The following is a 21,665-nucleotide window of genomic DNA, read 5'->3' as shown; positions in this document are numbered from 1 at the left end:
TTGACATTCTCCAAGTGGCTGGGGTTTGGAGAGAAGCTCATCTGCAGGGTGTGCATATTTTTCAACAATGCTTCAGCGAGAATTGCAGTCAATCTCTGCATGAACAAACCTTTCAACCTTCAGATGTTCAAGCCTTACTGAAGCTGGAAAGGAATTTCTCTTCCAAATGAATCTCAGCTAGCTAATTCATTTTTCATTGTTGATTCTTTTTTCTTTTAGGTGCACCGAAAAGTAGATACCATTGTGGCCTCATTGAAGTTGTAAGATCAATTGAGAATTTACTCTAAATATTGAAAACAGATTGGTATAAGGATTCCAATTGCGCACCTTGCATTTGGACAAAAATTGGGCACACATTGCTCTTTACAGAGCTTGCAATTTCAGGTTCTGTAAAGTTTGTTTTTAGATTTGATGTATTGTAATTTCAGATTATTGACTTTTATAAAAGTTCCTTCTTATATTTCTCGTTGAAAATTATGTAAAGCTTTTTCAAAAGTACCTTTTCTTTGTATTAAATGCTTAATAAAAGGTGCTTCATGAATTGTGGACACTGGGAAAGTTTAACAGCAAAGATGGAATTGTATTTAAAAGGAAAGAAAAAAGATTTGAGTTTTTAGTGGTTGCTGTTGGTTGCAGGATTTTTAGTAGCATCACAACCAGTGGTCCAACCACCTGAATGGTAGCTATAACAATTGTTCAGCTGTAATAATCATTTTTCTCCCTGATTTTTTATAAGATGAGCTTTTGGAAAAAAAAGATATAATGTTTTAAGAAAAAGAATTTCTTAGCTATTGAACTTGCAACAAATGTAAACAAACCCCAATTCAAAGCGAAGTCAATAAGCTAGGCAGTCTCAAACAAAGTAAAAACTATTTAAAAGGATAAAAGTAAAAAAAGATAAAATTGTTCTTGATAGGATAAGACATGTTACCTTAGCTATCCCTCCAAGAAGGACAACTGAAGGCTGGCCCCTTAGTCCCTCAAGACCTGCATATGTTGCTTCCACATTTGTTGCCTTACTATCATCCACCCAAAGGACCCCTTGATCATCCTTGGTCACTGCAAAGAATGTGAAGGATTTGTAACAAATCTATTGCATGCTATGCAAAAGGCAATCATAACATAATTTGGAAATTGACATAAACATGTTTCAAAATCATAATTTACAAAGATCATATTTGGCATTTAATTTTGGTCTCTTAGAGTATCATGATTGAAGCCTCAATAGGCATTTGGTTAATGCAGAGCATCAAAGGTTCTTATGCTTTTCACCAGTACACATAGAATGAGGCTGTCTAGAAGTGTCTTATCCAAATCTCTATTAAGACATATTTGAGCATAGTTTAGGATTCCTAGGTTCATGGTGATATCAACAGATTATGTACTCCACTATGAAGACTCTAACTTTTTTTAAGGCAGCCTTAATCAAACTGAGATTGTACTTGGAGGTACTCAGACAGATTGAAGGCTCGTAACTGATGCTAGATAAACAATCCTGATTCGTTTAGAAACTTGATTCTGCCCTTGAAAATTTTATACTTTTGAGATTTTCTAGCAAAAACCACAATGATATAACCTTTTGACATTGATAAAAGTTCCACACATTTGGTTGGTTTCTAGTCAGATGATGACTTTTCATGCATTGCACAAAAAGAAGAGGCCATTGAGATGGAAGTCAAGGAAGCAATGAAAGACCTTCAAGTGAGCAAGATAGTGACAAGTGTGTTGGTGTGTTTTTTATGCACTTAAAACACAGAATAAAATACCAAAATTATTCTATCCTCTGTTGATCAAAATCTTCTTGGATGCTAAATTATATGATCAACCAAGATGACTCCAAGGTTTCTATAGTCAGGTTTTGACGTGTAGATAGCTCAATTGGTTGATGTGATTGCTGGTAATCCAAGGGGACTTACATTGAATACTTGAATGTTGAACATTTGGATGTTGTTGGAACTTAGATTCTAACTACTTACTTGGAAAAAAAATGGCAAAAGACATAGGATTCGAGAAGTCTATTATAATCCTAAAAATATAGGAATGATGGACAATCTTTGGTGAAACTCGACTAAACCTTACTTTGTCATGCAAAGCAACAACTCCACAAAGCTTAGTGCGATCTTCTAAAGAAAGCAAAAATGATGTTCAAATCACTATCAACAAGGATACAATCAAGGCAATGCATATTAGAGTGTGAATAGCAATTGAAGTTAAGCTTATTTAAGGATTCCAGTTGACCACACAAGGCAAACTTACAACCAGCGAATTGTTAGTGGTATGGATATATGACTTTCACCATTGATCATACACAAGGTTCTTTCATTCATCTAAACAACATGAAAATGAATTGAGAAGTAGAGACCACACAACTTGTTGAAATAACACATTAAATTCACCAAAGCTTCAATGAAATCATATGCTCTTTACAACAAAGTCTTAGCAACAATCTTTGCTTCTCCTAACCTAACTTCCATCCTAATGATCTAGCTATTGATTGCTATCTATGAACTGTTATCTATTATTCTACTCTTGTTGTCTTCTATTATTCTCCTTTTCAAATGAGAAAACTGAGCCTTATATAGATTGCTCTTTACAATGAATGGCTCAGATTGATTCACAATCAATGGCCAAGATTAGAAGACGAAAACCCTAATTAGGGTTTGTTAAAACAACTCCCTTTGACCAATGAGGAAATTACATTTAGGCTCAATATTGAATGTGAACCAATAGAAAATGGGGGTAGGTATCACAAAGTTTGTGTCTCCATAAAATGAGTCAGGTGCATTGCATTTGGACATGTTGATGTGGAATCTCTTGATTGGTTGAGTGGTGACTAGGATGCCACCTCAGTTTGCACTTGTAGACATGATAGATCAACACAAAGTGTTTGAACAATATCTCTTGATACTCAACATTATTCAATTCGCTCAATATGATGATGATGATGATGATGATGATTGATCTTCCCTTATTCATGATCTTAGTCTTGTCATTCCTTGGTGTCGTTCTTGACTTCATGTTGTGGAATCCTTGATTTCTCATCATTTCCTTTTAGTGTGAACCCCACCTTGATGTTGTCTTGTTGTTGTGATTGAGATGCTTGAAGTCCTTCATCTTTGCAATGTCTTGAATCTTCTTTCATGCTTTTGAAACCTTGACTACTTTACATTGTATCAGACCTGCAAGAACAAGGAAAACATCTTAAAGAATAATTACAAATGAGTAGCAATACTTGATAACTTCTAAAGAATGTATATATAACAGCCCTCATTACTCTTGGAAATGACTATTTTAAGTCTGATTTGTGAACTAAGCTTGCATCTCTGATTTTCAAGTTATTCCTAGTTTGATGCTATGTGAATTTTCACAGAATTTTGCCTTCAAAAGTGGATAAATTTTTTTTAAAATGTCTTCAACTTGACCTTAAAACCTTCTCTTAGTCAAAATCGCCCCCTCTTTTAGTGTATATGTTGGCATTATGGATGAATTGATTATGTGTTGCATTGATATTTTGTCATTGATGTCAACACTAGCTGTTATGGAAGGTTACCGACAGATAGGTTTTGGTTATCGGTAAAAGATCTAGTGTTACCGACAAAAGAGATTATCTGTTGGACACTTCCGGTATGTTTGGATCTATGGAATGTGATTGGTGCTTCTGGGGTATGTTTTGGTCAGTTGGTATTGACTTGCTAATCGGATGCTATTATGTATTCTTGTAAACCCTTACCGGCATTGGTTTAAGGTTTTACCGGCAGAGCTTTCATTGAGCAATCGTGACAAGATGCATAAGTGGTGTTGGTGCGGCTTCTAAATGGATTTCAGGATGCTGAAGATGTTCTTTGATCGTGCTTCAACTGCTTGAAGACATTGCTTTAGCGTGGTGGACCCAAAATAGGTCTGGTGCCTATCTAGGTTATGGACCAATATCATGATAATGTGTACTCTACACATTGCCGGGATGTTTCAGGATGATTTATGGATTTGTAATTGTTGTTTGGGTCTCCAACCGACATGGCATATCATTGTAAAATAGATTTATGTAATGATCTTATTGTAATATATTTTAGGTGGCCGACCTAGTTGGATTAGGTCTTAGGGTTGGTATAAAATGATGTAAGATCTCATTGTAGATTGAAAAGAAAATAATGTAATGTGCGAATATTGTAATATCATTCAGGCAGAGGTTTAGGTCGATCATTGAGGATCGAATTGGATTAAGGAAGAGGTCAAAGGCCTCCGATATTGAGCTTAACCGAGACTGTAATCAGGCATGGTAGATGCTATCTCTAGCAGTTCACTCTATTGGATTGTTGTCCATTTATCTTGAGGTGGTTTTAACCTCTGTAGTCAGTGAGACTCTTTTGTAATGAGCAGTACGCTCTAGGCAGTGTGCCTTCCTGCATGTGTAGGTCCCTCATTGTATCACATACTTTCTGTAGAAGTATCATCTGACGATGGGTAGGCTTCCCACCGTGGTTTTTCTCTTTTCGGGTTTTCCACGTACAAATCATGGTGTTATGTGGTATGGTTGCTTTGCATTGATTATCTGTTTAATTGTTGAGTTACATTGTTTACCGATATCTGTGTCTACTAGCATTTGTTTCTGCTTTACCGGTATTTAAATATTTATGTGCTCCGGTTTAAGGTTGTATTGTGGATTAAATGTTATAATCTGTTAACAACTGATTCAACCCCCCCTCTCAGTTGTTCACCGGTTATCCTAACAATTGGTATCAGAGCTTTGGTCCTCTTTTGCAGAAGCTTAACCGCTTGAGGTAGATCCTATGGCAGCTAACACTTCTAATCCACCAACAACTATTTTTAGAAGAGAAATCCCTAAGCTTGATGGAACAAATTATGGGATATGGAAAATTCGAATGGAGACTCATCTTAGATGTCTTGGCAAGGATATTTGGGAGATCATTGGGAAAGGATACACACCTTATGATCCGACATCTGGCAATCCTGCTCCTACAGACTTGGATAAGAATATTGAAAATGATTGCAGAGCTAGAGAATCCCTCTTGTGTGCACCTACTGATCAACAGATCATGGTATTGACTAATAAATCATCAAAGGTTATGTGGGACAAATTGCAAACTTTGAATGAAGGTGACCCTACTATCAAAATTGCTAAACTTGATGGGTATCGGGTAAGATATAAAAACTTGAGAATGGAAGAAAATGAAAGAATTGCTATGTTTATGGAAAGAGAAAATGAGATTGTTATGGGAATTCAATGTTGTGGAGGATTTCTAAGTGAAGATGAAATAGTTTCCAAAGTTTTGAGAGCCCTTCCACCGGCTTACAAGATGAAGGCAACTGCAATTAATGAGTTAAGATCAATGGCAAACACTTCAGTTAACAAAGACATTCTGATTGGGAAATTATCTTCTTTTGAGCTTGAAGAATTTGGATCTTCTGGAGCTCTAAAGTTTGAACCTGCTTTTCATGCATCATCATCATCATCATCATCTACCAGCAAAAGTGATTGGAAAGTCCTATATGCAAGAATTGGAAGACATGAGGAAAGAAGATGAAGAACTTGAGCAACTTGACGCCTTATTTGCTAGAAGAGTACCTAAAGGATCGACTGGAAGTAAGTATGAAGGAAAAACACCTTTTAAATGTTTTGCATGTAATAAGATTGGTCATTTTGCATCTAGATGTCCTGAAAGGAATGTAAGGTTTGAGGAAAGAGTTAAGAAATCTTTTAAGCCTAACCAGAACAGATATAGATTCAAGAAAAGTAAACAATGCTACATAGCAGATGAGGAAGGAGTAACTGATGACTCTAGGGATGAACCGACAGAAGACTCTGCTAGTGGATTTGGCAATGGAAAGGAATGGGTGTTCTATGCTTTGAAGGAAAATGAACCCGAACTGGATATCAAGAATGAAGAGAAGGCCCTAGCAGCAATAGTTGAAGATAAGGATGAATGGGTAATTGATAGTGGATGCTCACATCATATGACTGGAGATAAAGGGAAATTTCTGTCCCTGCAAGAATACAATGGCGGTCAAGTCAGATTTGGAGATGACAAAGCATGTATGATCAAAGGTAGAGGTATTATTTCTTTGGATGACAAGCATAATACTGATAATGTCTATTATGCAGAAGGTTTAAAGCATAATCTTTTGAGTGTTGGTCAATTGGTAGACAAGGGTTTTCAACTTCAATTTAAAGATAGAAAATGCAAAATCATTAACAAGATTGATTTGGAGATTGCAACCGGTATTCAGACAGGAAGTAATATCTTCCACTTGAACACTGGTAATAAGACATGCTTAATTGCTCATATTGATGAGAGTTCGTTATGGCACAAGAGGTTGTGTCATGTTAATTTTGATTGTATTGTTAAGATCAGTTCAACTAAGGCAGTTAGAGATATACCTAAGATTATGAAGCCTCATAATCCGGTATGTAAGGAATGTCAATTGGGTAAGCAAGTTAGAAATTAAATTAAGAACATTCATGATAAATCTAATGATGTACTTGATTTGATTCACACTGACTTATGTGGTCCAGCAAGGACTAGAAGCTTTCAAGGTGATAGGTATTTCATGCTGATTATTGATGACTATTCTAGAATGATGTGGGTGACTTTTCTTAGGGAGAAGTCTGAAGCTTTTGAGAAATTCAAGATCTTTAAAGCAAAGGTTGAAACTGAAACTGGATTGAAAATCAAATGTCTAAGATCAAATCAAGGAGGTGAGTTCACTTCTCATGAATTTAACAGTTATTGTGAGACAAATGGAATCAGTAGACAACTATCTGCACCTAGGACTCCTCAGCAAAATGCAGCGGAAAGAAAGAACAAAACCATTTTGTATGCAACAAGATCTATGATGATGGAAGCCAAATTGCCTCATATCTACTAGAGAGAAGCAGTGAGTACAACAGTCTACACATTCAACATAGTTCACATCAAAGGTGAAATAGGTAAGACGCCTTATGAACTATGGTTTGGACATACTCCTACTGTCAAATATTTCAGAATTTTTGGAAGTAAATGCTATATCAAAACAGATGATTCAATTGGAAAGTTTGATCCTAGATGTGATGAAGGGATATTTCTTGGTTACTCAATTCAAAGGAAAGCATATAGATGTTATGACAAAAGATTACAGAAAATTGTGGAGAGTGCTAATGTGAAAGTGGATGAGCTGTACAAAAATCATTCTATATCATATGACAGGGAACCAGTAGTGGAAATGATCATAACTGAACTAGCTCAACCGGTACAGGATGCTGAGACAGTTACACCAACACAATCAAAAAATTCAACTGTGACTGATGATCAGTGTAGTGAACCTGAAGTTCAGAAGACACCAAGGTATGTAAGATTAAATCATTCTGAAGATCAAATCATTGGAGATAGGAACAAGGGAGTTATGACTAGAAGGAAACTGGCTAATGAAGAGGTATGTCTTATTTCTCAAGTTGAACTGGCAACTGTTATTGAAGCTTGTAAGGATAAACATTGGTTAAAGGCTATGGAAGATGAATTAGATCAGATAGAGAAGAATGAAACTTGGACTTTAGTTCCCCGGCCTAAAAATAAGAATGTTATTGGAACTAAATGGGTTTTTAGAAATAAACTGAATGAGGATAGTAAAGTTGTAAGAAACAAGGCTAGATTGGTTTGTAAAGGATATTCACAAATGGAAGGAATTGATTATGGTGAGACATTTGCACCTGTAGCTAGAATTGAAGCTGTTAGACTATTTCTTGCCTATGCAACTTATAAGAACTATAAGCTTTATCAAATGGACGTTAAATGTGCATTTTTGAATGGTGAACTTGAGGAAGAAGTATACATTGAGCAGCCTGATGGATTTTCACTGACAGATGATAAATATATGGTTTGCAGATTGAAGAAAGCTATATATGGTTTGAAACAAGCTCCTAGAGCTTGATATGCAAGGTTGGATAAATGCCGTTTGAAGCTTGGTTTTACTAAAGACAGTGCTCACAGTAATTTATACTATAAGATCACTGATGTTGATATTCTGATTATTGAAGTATTTGTTGATGATATCATTTTTGGAGGAGAAGATAAATTATGCATGGAATTTGCTAACAATATGAAGAATGAATTTGAAATGTCCATGATTGGTCAGATGAAATGTTTCTTAGGTTTGCAGATTACTCAAACTGACAAAGGCATCTTTATCTGTCAAACTAAGTATCTGAGGGAATTGTGTAATATCCCTTGGCTAATCTGACCTTGTTTCGCTTATTTGAACCCCAAGGAATATTGTCAAACACTTGGCATACAATGTTTGAAGTTGCTGTAGTGAATTCTTTATTTGTCTTCTTTGGGTTTGTAGGCTGCAAATGAAGTTATGGAAAGCTTCTAACAATGCAAAGTTGTTATAGAAATGATATACTAGCTGTTTTAGACTTTTACACACACATGTAATGACTGAAATTAACCAGTACAGCTAGTTGACATTAAGACAACACTTGTCATGCATCCCAATGTATACCTACAGCCATTAGGCATTTAAGCAAACAATTGGCATGAAAGCTAAGTGGTTGATCAATGTTGAATGTTACCATGAATGTGGAATATGCAACTTATATCTCCATTAAACATATGCAACCTCCAAGTATTTCATGATATAATCATAATAGAAAATGATGCAATGAAGTAATGATTTTCTAATACAATGACCATAGATAGAAAACCTGGAATTTCAATGGCTGCCTTGATATATTGGTTTGATTCTCCTCATACGCAAAGCCCTTGTCAAATATATATAGCTGTTCACCTTTCTAAATCCCCCCTTCTATAGAATTCAAACTACTGTAGTGCACTGTTCATGTGCACTGTTCACGGCACTGTAGCGCACTATTCATGCGCACTGTTCACAGCACTATTCACAGCACTGTTCATGCACACTATTCACGGCACTGTAGAGCACTGTTCATCCGCACTGTTCACGGCATTGTAGCGCACTGTAGTCTCTTTCAATTTGCAAACAAACTCTGAAATAAACCCTCCAATCAGCTCAATATTGACTTCTGAATGAAGCCAACTCTCACAAGCATAATCAGATGATATTGCACACCCTCTATATGCTGTTACAATGAAGAAGCCATGCTCTCCAATGCCGACAAGCCTTGAATCCTGCAGAAACCCTTGGTATTCTACACTTCAATGCTCCAGAGAAACTTCAATCAAAAACTCCAATTACATAATGAAGTTCGATTCCTTTTGCACACTTATATTTCCTCAAGAAGTTCGAACTTCTTCAAAAAGCTCTTAATTAACATTAAAATGTTATAATATTTCATTGGCATCAATAATGTAATTAAACCTTGGGTTATGTACTCATAAATTATTAATAAACTTGGCTCCCTTATCATGATAAATAGACCCTCATTTAAGTGCTTTATAATATAAAGTCATTTTATAACTTAATAATATAATCTCCAAATAATTAATGTTTAATTGAGCCAATTAAACATTAATATCTCCATGAATACTTTGTATTTTCAAACGTCGTCTGAACTGGGAGCTAACATGAGGAGACTACATATGACCATACCCCCTTTACTAAAAATAGCAGGGGTCCATCTCTAACATCCCAAGACTTACTAAAAATAGGAAGTAGAGCAAATGATGTCCGAATGATGCCAAACGAAGACCAAACTGAAGCACTCTGAACATTGGAGATGATACCAATCCTCAAAAAGACCCTCTATCCAACACATTAGCCTACGAGGGTCAGGATAATAGGCTAATCTCACAAAATCCAAGTCTGCTAAAATGGGGACATTACAAATTGTTGAAGAAGTTTGGTATGGATAATTCCAAACTGGTAAGTACTCCTATGATGACAAGTGAGAAATTATCTATCAAGGATACTTCTACACTGGTAAATCCGAAAAGGTCTATGATTGGTGCTCTGTTATATCTAACTCAGACTATCACTAGACCTGATATTATGAATGCAGTAAGTATTGTTTCAAGATATCAAAGTAATCCTAAATAAAATCATGAATTTGCAGTAAAGAGGATATTCTGGTATTTGCAAGGAACAACAGAATATGACTTATGGTATTCTAAAAATGATGATTTCACTTTATGTGCATATACTAACTCAGATTGGGCAAGAGATACTGATAACAGGAAGAGCACTTCTGGTGGAGCTTTCTTTCTTGGAAAAAAACTAGTTTCATGGATCAGCAAAAAACAGTTATGCATTTCTTTATCTACTACAGAAGCCGAGTATGTTGCAGCAGCAACTAATTGCACTCAAGTCTTGTGGATGAAGCAAATGTTGAAGGATATCAGGGTAAATTGTAGCGAACCGGTAGTTATCTACTGTGATAACTCTGCAGCTATTGACATGTCTAAGAATCCGGTATTTCACTCTAAGACTAAGCATATATCAATAAAGTACAATTTTCTGAAGGACAAGGTAGAAGAAAAGGAAGTCAAATTGGTTTATGTGAACACTAAAGAACAGATTGCAGATATATTCACTAAACCGCTGTCTAAGGAATCATTTGAGTATTTGACAGACAGGTTAGGGGTATCTGCCCCTTCGACAAAGACTTGACTGATGCAATTTTCTCATCAGTCCGACATGCATTATCAGAGATATTATTCATTCCGACACTAATGAGTGGTTCTACTACTCAGGGGGAGTAGTCAGCTTTGTGATTCTGAGGTTTACATTATTGCTTTGATATTTTTGTCAGATTTCTGGCATTGATGTCAAAGGGGGAGAGATATTGATGTGAAAATAAAGAAAAAGGAGTTGTATACATTAGGGGGAGAGATCTATTCAGAACTTTACAAAGATATCATTCACACAGATTGTTGGTTGTCTTCCACAGGGGGAGACTTGTTTGGCACTTCTTGGTACTTAGATGATTTTCACATCTAGTGTTGCCGTCAATGCTAAAGGGAGAGATTGTTGGCATTATGGATGAATTGATTATGTGTTGCATTGATGTTTTGTCATTGATGTCAATACTAACTGTTATGGAAGGTTACCGACAGACAGGTTTTGGTTACCGGTAGAAGATCTAGTGTTACCGGCAGAAGAGATTATCTGTTGGACACTTCTGGTATGTTTGGATCTATGGAATGTGATTGGTGCTTCTGGAGCATGTTTCAGTCAATTGGTATTGACTTGGTAATCACACGCTATCATATATTCTTGTAAACCCTTACCGACATTGGTTTAAGGTTTTACCGGCAGAGCTTTCACTGAGGAATCGTGACAAGATGGATAAGTGGTGTTGGTGCGGCTTCTAAATGGATTTCACGATGTTGAAGATGTTCTTTGATCGTGCTTCAACTGCTTGAAGACATTGCTTTAGCGTGGTGGACCCAAAATAGGTCCGGTGCTGTTGTGCGTTGCACACGCTCTCTGTCGCTAACAGGGTCCCCTGTAATGTCCCCAACTTTGCAATCTACGAAAACATGTAAATAATGAATTTTAATGATTGATTAATTTATCTAGAGTGTAATTAACCAAATTCACTTGAGGTCATTTGTTATCAATAAGTCAATTCCATATTTAATTCCTAGTGGGATCGGGAGGATTAGCTACCCTAGGATGCCCGTAGCGCTTATCAGGCCCAAGGGCGGTACACTCCCCCTTGGCCCAACTGTCAGAAGCCCTTTGTCAACTACAGTGGGTGGCCTACCTGACAGAGGCCTAGTTCCTGCTATCCCTGTTGCCTAATTCCTCATCTATCTCACTGGGTTTGGATATACAATTGCTTTATTTATTATCTTGGTAGTGATCATTCCTACTAGTCCTTAATTGCATAATGTTGTTTATCCTTTAAATAGTAGTTGTAGTTTATTTATCAATTTATTTAGTATGTGTAGATGTATTCATATTGTATATATATATATATATATTGGATTTCATTATCTAATTTCTATATAAAAAAAAATGTATTTTAACCATCCTTAAATATAATTATATTGAATTTAATAGCTACAAAAATTTATGCATTTACGAAATAAATACTTATCTATTTACCAGCATGTAACTCCATTAATGTATGATAATATTATTGCAGATCTAAATTGATGCGGTAAGAATCTTACTTGCGTCTCCTGCCTTTACTTTATCGCCCTTCTTTTTCCTTCGTATCCTTCCCTCCCTTCCTTTCCTCTCGGCTTGCACTTTAAATATCGGCGGGGAGGGTGTGTGAGCGGCTACCTCCATGGGACGTGGATGTTGCGGTGATTGGTGGTGACTGTTGGAGTCACCGCTACCTCCTCCAGCCGCACTAACCCTTGGCGTTTTAATTAACAATCACCGTGGTTTCATTTGTTGCGTCTACTTAAGGTAGTACGCCCTTTCTATAATATGCGTTAAATACAATTTGTTTAGTAAATGCTTTGATAGAGTTCTAATAGTATCGTATGGTGTTTTATAAGGTATTTCTTGGATGCTTTATTTTGTCTGTTAATATTATTATTTTGTTTTTACGTTTATTTTATAATTTATGTATCAATATAATAATTTATATTGTATATCGATATTGCATTGTATGATAAGTTATATTATGTGTCTATATATCATGATAAAGCTCAATTAATAGTTAACATTAATAATTTAAAAAATATGATCAATACATATATTAAAATTAAAATAAAAATAAGGAGTCTTTTATTAAATAATTACAAAAAATGTGGGGTTATGACATCCCCTTTCCTCTTTTTGGCCTTTTCGCCTTCGTCCTGTTGAGTTTCGCACAGAGTGGCTCGTGTCCTTTTGAATGTGCCCGTAATCAATCCATGAGATGATGATGTTATGATCGGAGGAGCCTGTGAATCCGTGAGATCAATTGAGCCTTCGGGCACGAAAATTCCAAGGGACAGTTTAAACCTGAAAACCGCCTGAGATAGGCGTATGATGATAGAAACTGGCAGAATGTTGAAGTTTCAAAACCTCCCAAGATCCTAAGATTCGCTCTAAGGGGGAGAAATAACATGAGCTTTTTTTTAAAGTTTGCAGAATGAGTCAAGTGCCGAAATTCGCACTTTTAAGTGCAAATGCAAAAAGTTGAAAGTTGGCAAAAGCCACCAAAGTGCCGAAATTCACACTTTTAAGTGAAAATGCAAAAAGTTGAAAGTTGGCAAAAGCCACCAAAGTGCCGAAATTCACACTTTTAAGTGAAAATGCAAAAAGTTGAAAGTTGGCAAAGTGCCCCAAAATGCCGAAATTGGCAAAACGCCCAAAAACGCCGAAATTGGCAAAATAGCTGCAAACACCAAAGTTTGAAAAGTGCTCCTAAATCCCGAAAATCTCACTTCGGAGGAAAAGTGTGTGGAAATTAAAAAGTTTGAAAAGTGCATAAAAATGCCGAAAATCGCGCAGGGAGCCCATATTGCGAAAAGTAAAACTTGAAATCCCCTCCCATTTTGCTGAAGTTCGCATTTAGGAGATGAAACGCGAGAAGGTTAAAACCAAGTCTTCAAAACCTTATGAGTGCCAAAAATCGCGAAAGAGGAGAATATTGCGGAAGAGTTAAAAGTTTGAAGTGCGAAGTTTGCAAAGTACTTCAAAGTGCCGAAGTTGGCAAAGTGTCTGAAAACGCCGAAAATCGCATTCCAAGCGATAAGTGAAAGATTTAAAAAGTTTGCAAAGGGCATCCAAATGCCGAAGTTCGCGCAGGGTAAATTCGTGCAAGGCTCTTAATCCCCGCAAGGCTCCCCAAACCCCCCATTCTCATCACACCATAGAAGAGGAGATCGTGAGTTTTCAAGGTTTGAAAACCCTTACCTTTCTCCGAAGTTCGCCGGAGGCTACGTGGGTGTTGGAGTGTGAAGTTTGAAAGGCTCTTCAAGCATTCAAAGTCGCACTCTTGAACTTTGTAGAAAGCATCCAAATGCTGAAGTTCGTGTAGGAAGAAAACCACGATCCCTAAACATTGCAATCATTCCAAACTCCCTAAGTTTGAAGAAATCGCCATTTCGCCCAAGGTAAGAATCGCTATGTCTAAAGTGTTTAAATCTGCAATTCTCTCTCCAAATTTTAGGCGCAAAAATCTAGAATAAGGAGTTAACCGTTAAAATTCAAATTGCAGAACTCTCCCATTCAAATTTGCAAGTTGTGAACTTATCTTTTCAGAACATAAGGCATAAGAAGTATCATTTTCTCAAATCCAAAAGAATTCATTCTTGCAGGGCAGGTTGTGCGAATTCATGCCATTCATTTTCACCAAGTGTGCTTCGCCACTCTTGAAATCATTCAAAATATTTGCAAAATCATATAGATGTGTATGCGGAATGAATTAAAACAATTAAATCTTGAAACCGCATTTTTTTTTTTATTTATAAGATGTCATGAGCAATTGAAATCAGAGTCGGTTCCTAGGAATCAGCTAGAAAATGCATTTTCAGACTTAAGAAAATTTTAAAGCATCGTCCATTTTGAAAATTGATCCTATAATGCCTAAGTATAAATTCGCAATCGAAAAGCTTCATAAATATCCATGTTTAAATCAATTAAGCTTTTTAGCTGAAGTGTCATGCTATCCTTTGAATTTGGTTTTCAAATTGATCCTTGTATCCTAGCATATCCTTTATCTAACCCGCTTTACTTCCTTTATATCGCCTTGTAATCCGCATCCAGCTGTGCAGGATTAATGCCTAAATCGGTGGTAGAATCATCGAAGACACCTGCTGCAGCCAAGACATCACGAGCGTCCAAGTCAGATATCCCTCGCAGAGTCGAAAAGATGAAGTATCAGTATGAAAGAGGGGGACTGAGGGAATCAAAAGTTCAGAGTGTGTGGGAGAATGTAGGTGATACTGACCTGGGGCATATTGATATTCAAGATTTCAGAAATCGAGTTTTCTCCCCTAATGCCTATGGTAGGCCTAAGCGAATGATGGAAAGTGGCATTGCCTAGGCAGCAAGATTTCCCTCGGCAATGCAAAACTATGAGCTAGTAGTAGAGGCCGCCCGACATTACCAACCAAGCTCCAGATTGGTGCTCCTCGAGAACGTGGTCCTCACTAACTTCACTCCTGAGGCCATTGGCGACGCATTTGACATTCCCTTCCCGAACAACCCCATAGCAACAACTATAGATGAAGCGCAGGGGGCGTATGATATGAACCCCACCAGATGCAGAACACAGATAAATAAAGAGTGGTACAAGGAGAGAAGACCTCCAAGCGTCAGGATTGGGAAAAAGACCCCTAGGAGCGACTTTCACAACGAGCATGGGGACATGGTCACATTGCTCAGCAGGATTATGGGACTTCCCCAATACAATTACTTTGAGGAATGCATGTTCTACTTCACAAGGCAGGTCTTCGTTGGGAAATCCAAGTTTGACTGGGCCCAAATCATAAGCAACAACATCCACCACCCAATTGATCGAACTAGAGGCAAAGAAGTACTTCACTATGACATCCTATCTAGTCTACATGTTCGCCAGAAACCAGCCACTGCCAGGTTTAATCATGAAAGGCGAAATTGGGAATGGGCCTGATCAGGCGAAGGTATACGATTGTTATCCACAACTACACTATCAGGACATAGCTCAAAGGGAAAAGAATATTTCTGCCTATGCAGTTGGTCAGTATGAGCGCGTCAATGACGCCTTCACAATGCGCCTGGTCAGGATGATGCAGGGAGGACTACACATAAGGCTCTCAGAGCAAGCTACTATTCTAGTACAGAGGTATGGGGCCTAGTTCATCCAGTTCCCAAGGTTCTCCTACATCCGGATAGCTGGCTTTGAGGGTGCTCCTTTCTGACTTCCGCGATACCCAACCAACAAGATAGTTCTCCTGGAAGTCGCAAGGCAGTCACACTCGGCGAGCAATTTACTCAGAGACAGGAAGTAGTCCGGATTCGCATTTCCTATGATTTTGGGCAACCTTGATGTCCACTTGAAGAATCCAGCGCAAGCAGAGGAATCCTTTGCAGAACTAGCCTCCTACAGCCTACAAGAGGATTTTCCAAGGAAATGCTTTGATCATGACAATCTGGCAAAGAGAGCCTATGGCAGGGGATACAGAGCAAAAGAATCAGTTGAAGATTATTGGAAGAACTGCTCTGATGACTATGAGGTCCGAAGGCACGAATATTCAAGGTTGAGTGTGCAGCAAATACGACTCTATGAATACCGTCGGGTCCCAAATCAACTAACCGATTTAGGAAATTGCCTACAGGTCCGGGAATTTGAGGCAGTAAGACATCTTTTGCCAGGCATCGATTGGTCGCAAGATCCAATCACTGATTTCGAGGCGGTTATGGCAACCCCAGGAAGATATACTGACCAGTGGTTGCACCAGCAAATTGAGCGACTGATTCATGAGGGAGTCCAATTCACCTACCACTTGATGGGTAACCTTGATTCTCAGTCCTCCGAAGATGAGGGAACATCCAGTGCACCAAAGGAAGAGGTTGAAAAGCCTAAAAAAAGGAAGAAGGCTAAGGCCAGCAGAGGAACTCGGACATCCAAAAGAACAAGATGGGAAAAGATCCCTATTAGGAGACCAGAGGTCACTTCATCATCAAAAGACCCTAGTTCATTTGATGATGTAGTTGAACTAGATTATATACCTACTCCGCCTTCCCAGAGTGATATTGATGCATTTGGAGCTGATGATCCTCCTGCACCCGACGTGCTAGATGCCGAACTAAGAGCCGTTGAATCAGCCGAACCTAATAATCAAGTTGAGGAAGGGGAGATTCCATCCGCTCAGGGGATTGAATTACATGAACCCACCCAGCAGAGCCGCCATGAATTGCAGCTCCATAATACTACCAAGGATGACTCTATTGTTGAACAAGAGCAAAGGACAGATGAAACCCGCGAACCTGGAAAGACTGAGGAACAACCATCACATGAAAATACTGGGCAGTTGTTCAGTGAAGTGGGAGAGAATTCGGCTGCGAGCAAGGAACTTGACACTTCCTCTACTCCTCCTGTAACGGAACAGCTGCAAATATGCGATGAGCCGGTTGAAAACATTAAAGAACAGAGTGCCAATTTAACCATAGCATCAGCCCAGACTGTACCTCAAGAATGGTTAATTGCTTGAGCTCAGCGCAAGGCCGCCACCAAGTCACCCATCGATCTGGAGGATATCTTCTCATGCATAGACCAAGCCAAGGCCAAGGGGAAGAAAAAGCCTAAGGCATATTCTCGGATAACCAAAGATGAGCAAAGGAACCGTACCCTTCATATTGCCACCCCGCCTATAGACAAGCCAGCAGATCAGATTACACTGGCTGATTATAGCATCACGACTGTCCCCATCGGACGAGCCACTAAGGAGCAGGAAAGGGAGGAATTCAAGGAGTCCGTACAAAACATGCTCAGACAACTCGAAGAGATGATAGCTGAAAAGAACATGTATTGAGTTCGTGCTGAGCTAGCCGAGGGATACATTGATCAACTCCTGAGACCATTGCATAATGCTTCCGAATCCCACATTCCCCCGACAGCATTGGCACAGAGGACCACGACAGAATTTGAAGGAGTACGGGATACTGCAAAGGCTGTCAAGGAATGGATGCGAGGCATTAAAGAAAGAGGAGAGCAAATCTTCAAGGATTTGCGTGAAATGACCCTCCATAGGGAAGCCATTATTATCAAAATGTGCAAGTTGTAGAAAGGATGCTACAACACTCATGAGGCGATTGCCAAGGCATTGCCCCTCATTAGGGCTCTATTTTGGACCTGCTCTCAGATCCCTGCCGCTGATACTATCCTAAATCCTTATAGTGTCAATACTTTCGAAGACCGATATTGGACCCTCAGCATGAAGGACGACATGAGGGATAATATCAATAAAATGCATGATAAGTGCGATGATACTTTATCAAATGTGAAGGATCTTGGTGAAAGAATCCTCAAATCCGTGGTTCCCAGTTGGAAAAATAGTATGGAGGATAGTGAGGTACAACCGCAGTGGGAGGACAAGCTTAATCCCAGGGTCACCTACTCCGTAGAGGATCTAGATTTTGCTACTGGGCTGCAAGCAGACATATCATGTTTTGAAAATCACAAGTCATACTGGAGAGAGGAGCTGGATAATTTGGATAGCCTCCTACAAGGTATCCATTACAAAATGTTCAATCCACCTATGCCGCTGACGACCGAATTATTCAAGTTATGCCTGAGATTCTAGGACTACGTTCGGGTAGAGCGTGCAGCCGATCAGGATATCTGGGGAGAGTACCTGCATGATGAGGTCAAGTTCATCGCCGAGGAATCTAAAGCTGGAAAAGAAAAAGTGCTTTCCTAAAGTGCTTTCTTTTTGTCTCAAATCTTGAAAAGTGCACTTTTGGGCCAAAGGGTCATATTTGACTTCCAAGTCAACTGTAAACTTTAAAACTTTGTGTGTGCACTTTTTGAATTATTTTGGATAAGTTTTAATTACCTTTTTAGGTAGTTATTACTCCCTTTGGGGTAGTTGCTGATATTTACCCTCCATTTATGGGTACGGGTACCTTTTGTAAGGATGAATCTGGGCCACTTGTTTAGATTAGATCTTGGCCATTCATCTATTTTTGGAAGCCTATTTAAAGGGGACTGGTTTTCCCTCATTTTGTAAGAAGTTCATGGATTGTTGCTGAAGCTCTGGTGAAATTTACACAGGATATTAATGCAAAATTATGACTGTTCCAATTTCATTGTGAGTGCATGGTCTCCTTCTTCACCAATTTGAATTATTCTATTATGTTCCTTTCATTTATATAGCATTTTCTAGACAAACATCTGGTAGAATCCTCGCTGTTCATACCATTTGGGATTCACTGACTGTCATTCCTTTTGCATGGTTAATCTGCACCATCTCATGTGCTTAGTTCGGTTATTGAATACTCATTGAATGAATGTTAAAGTTCTGAAGTTGTGTTTAATAGCATGAAAACTCTATTTTCCTTGAAGATCGCACTAGATTCATACAAGTATTGTGCTTAAATGGCTGGTAGTGTTTAATCTAGTTATTTGGAGGTGTCTGTCTGCTTTTCTTGAATATGCTATCTTTCTTAGTTAGACTTTCTGTACCTCTCTTTCCCTATCCCTTTTTTCCTTTTTTTTTACCAAGAAGAATCCGCAGTTCTACTGAAATAGTATCATGCAACTGAAATCAATCGATAACGAGACTAATAAAGTTTTAGGCAACTCATCCAGCAATTATCCATATTGCCGTAAGTCCCCTTTGTGTTTTCAGCAAAACACATCAAACCACTGAGCAATCCCGCCATCAAGACCTGACAATCGAAACCTTGAGGTTATCTCCTTTGATCAAACGCAAAAACAACATTAGGGATTTCCTTATCTCAAGAGAGGATAGGAAACTCAGCGAGTACATTCTATTCTGCATTGGCCAGATGGAGTTTGCATCGATGCGACTTTAGACACGTCAATAGTTGCCTATCTAGGTTATGGACTGGTATCATGATAACGTGTAATCTACACGTTACTGGGATGTTTCAGGATGATTTATGGATTTGTAATTGTTGTTTTGGTCTCAAGACGACATGGCATATCATTGTAAAATAGATTTATGTAATGATCTTATTGTAATATCTTTTAGGTGGCCGACCTAGATGGATTAGGTCCTTAGGGTTGGTATAAAATGATGTAAGATCTCATTGTAGATTGAAAAGAAAAGAATGTAACGTGCGAATATTGTAATATCATTCAGGTAGAGGTTTAGGTCGATCATTGAGGATCAAATTGGATTAAGGAAGAGGTCAAAGGCCTCCGGTATTGAGCTTAATCGGGATTGTAATCAGGCATGGTAGATGCTATCTCTAGCAGTTCACTCTATTGGATTGTTGTCCATTTATCTTGAGGTGGTTTTAACCTCTGTATTCAGTGAGACTCTTTTGTAATGAGCAGTACACTCTAGGCAGTGTGCCTTCCTGCATGTGCAGGCCCCTCATTGTATCACATACTTTCTGCAGAAGTATCATCTGACTGTGGGTAGACTTCCGACCGTGGATTTTCCCTTTCTGGGTTTTCCACGTACAAATCATTGTGTTATGTGGTATGGTTGCTTTGCATTGATTATCTGTTTAATTGTTGAATTACATTGTTTACCGACATTTGTTTCTGCTTTACCGGCATTTAAATATTTATGTGCTCCGGTTTAAGGTTGTATTGTGGATTAAATGTTATAATTTGTTAACAACTAATTCACCCCCCATCCCCCCCTCCCTCTCAGTTGTTCACCGGTTATCCTAACAGTATATTGATCAAATGCAATGATCAAAATAATTGCATGATCGCTGCCTTGTGCTGTGCAAATCAGAGTTTGTTCACAAAATTTCTGCCTTTGATGCAATTTGCCTTTCTCTTGAAGTGCAGATCAGAATTAATTAATTAATTGGTTTGAATGATGAATAGTGAATTTGAAAGCATCTCTTTATATAGGCGTTGAATGTCTAAGACTCACGCTTTTTCACTCTAACCTCATTAGGCCGACTTTCTCCTCAAAGAAGGTGTTTTATTTCTTCTTCTGGCTGGGTGCTCTTATCCTTATGACAGCCAACTTAAATCTTATGAACAAAATGTTTTAATTTGATGTTCAAGGGAGGTCGGCATTCATGCTTCCAATTGCACAAAACTAGGTGGCATTCATCCTTTGTTTTGCATTATCAAATTAGTATTTTTTTTATGTTATTTGTATCATGATTTGGGCGGTGTTTGCATCTTCATTTGCACAATTTGATTTTGATTTGATCAAAATATTAATCACTTAAGCAAATCGGTATTTTTCCTTTCATTCTTACCAAAGTCATTTTGTATTTCATTCATACCACTTTCATTTCATGAAATCTCAAACTTGAAGGGCAGAATTTTCACCTTCATTCCTACCTTGTTCATTCCACGTTCCATTCATAACACTTCCAAGTCTTGAAATCTCGAACTTGAAGGGCGGAATTTTCACCTTCATTCGTACCTTGTTCGTTCCACGTTCCATTCGTACCACTTCCAAGTCTTCAAATCTCCAATTTGAAGGGCGGAATTTTCACCTTCATTCATACCTTGTTCATTCCACGTTCCGTTCATACCACTTCCAAGTCATGAAATCTCAAACTTGAAGGGCAGAATTTTCACCTTCATTCGTACCTTGTATGTTCCACGTTCCATTTGTACCACTTCCAAGTCTTGAAATCTCCAACTTGAAGGGCGGAATTTTCACCTTCATTCGTACCTTGTTCCTTCCACGTTCCATTCATACCACTTCCAAGTCTTGAAATCTCCAACTTGAAGGGAAGGATTTTCACCTTCATTCGTACCTTGTTCATTCCACATTCCATTCGTACGACTTCCAAGTCATGAAATCTCAAACTTGAGGGGCGGAATTTCACCTTCATTCGTACCTTGTTCGTTCCATGTTCCATTCGTACCACTTCCACGTCTTGAAATCTCCAACTTGAAGGGCGGAATTTTCACCTTCATTCATACCTTGTTCCATCCACGTTCCATTCATACCACTTCCAAGTCTTGAAATCTCCAACTTGAAGGGCGGAAATTTCACCTTCATTCGTACCTTGTTCCTTCCAAGTTCCATTTGTACCACTTCCAAGTCTTGAAATATCCAACTTCAATGGTAGAATTTTCACCTTCATTCGTACCTTGTTTGTTCCACGTTCCATTCATACCACTTCCAAGTCTTGAAATCTCCAACTTG

At 38.3% G+C, this 21,665-nt stretch overlaps 1 protein-coding gene across 9 annotated transcripts in view; it reads right to left on the bottom strand.

Moving 5' to 3' along the window:
* LOC131068013 (uncharacterized) overlaps positions 1-21,665 on the bottom strand; it is a 273,939-nt gene that overhangs the window by 51,012 nt on the left and 201,262 nt on the right. For all 9 annotated transcript variants that reach the window (XR_009111897.2, XR_009111896.2, XM_058003212.2 and 6 more), the window contains one exon: positions 932-1,059. Coding sequence is in view for 7 of the 9 variants with exons in the window: in XM_058003212.2 (XP_057859195.1) it covers positions 932-1,059 (128 nt within the window). In the remaining 2 variants the exon portion in view is untranslated. The remainder of the gene's footprint in view (positions 1-931; positions 1,060-21,665) is intronic.

The sequence above is a fragment of the Cryptomeria japonica genome, chromosome 4 (assembly GCF_030272615.1).
Source record: "Cryptomeria japonica chromosome 4, Sugi_1.0, whole genome shotgun sequence".
In the NCBI taxonomy this organism is placed as follows: Eukaryota; Viridiplantae; Streptophyta; class Pinopsida; order Cupressales; family Cupressaceae; genus Cryptomeria; species Cryptomeria japonica.
The sequence above is the reverse complement of the archived record's forward strand: the minus strand, read 5'-3'. Positions and strand labels throughout refer to the sequence as shown.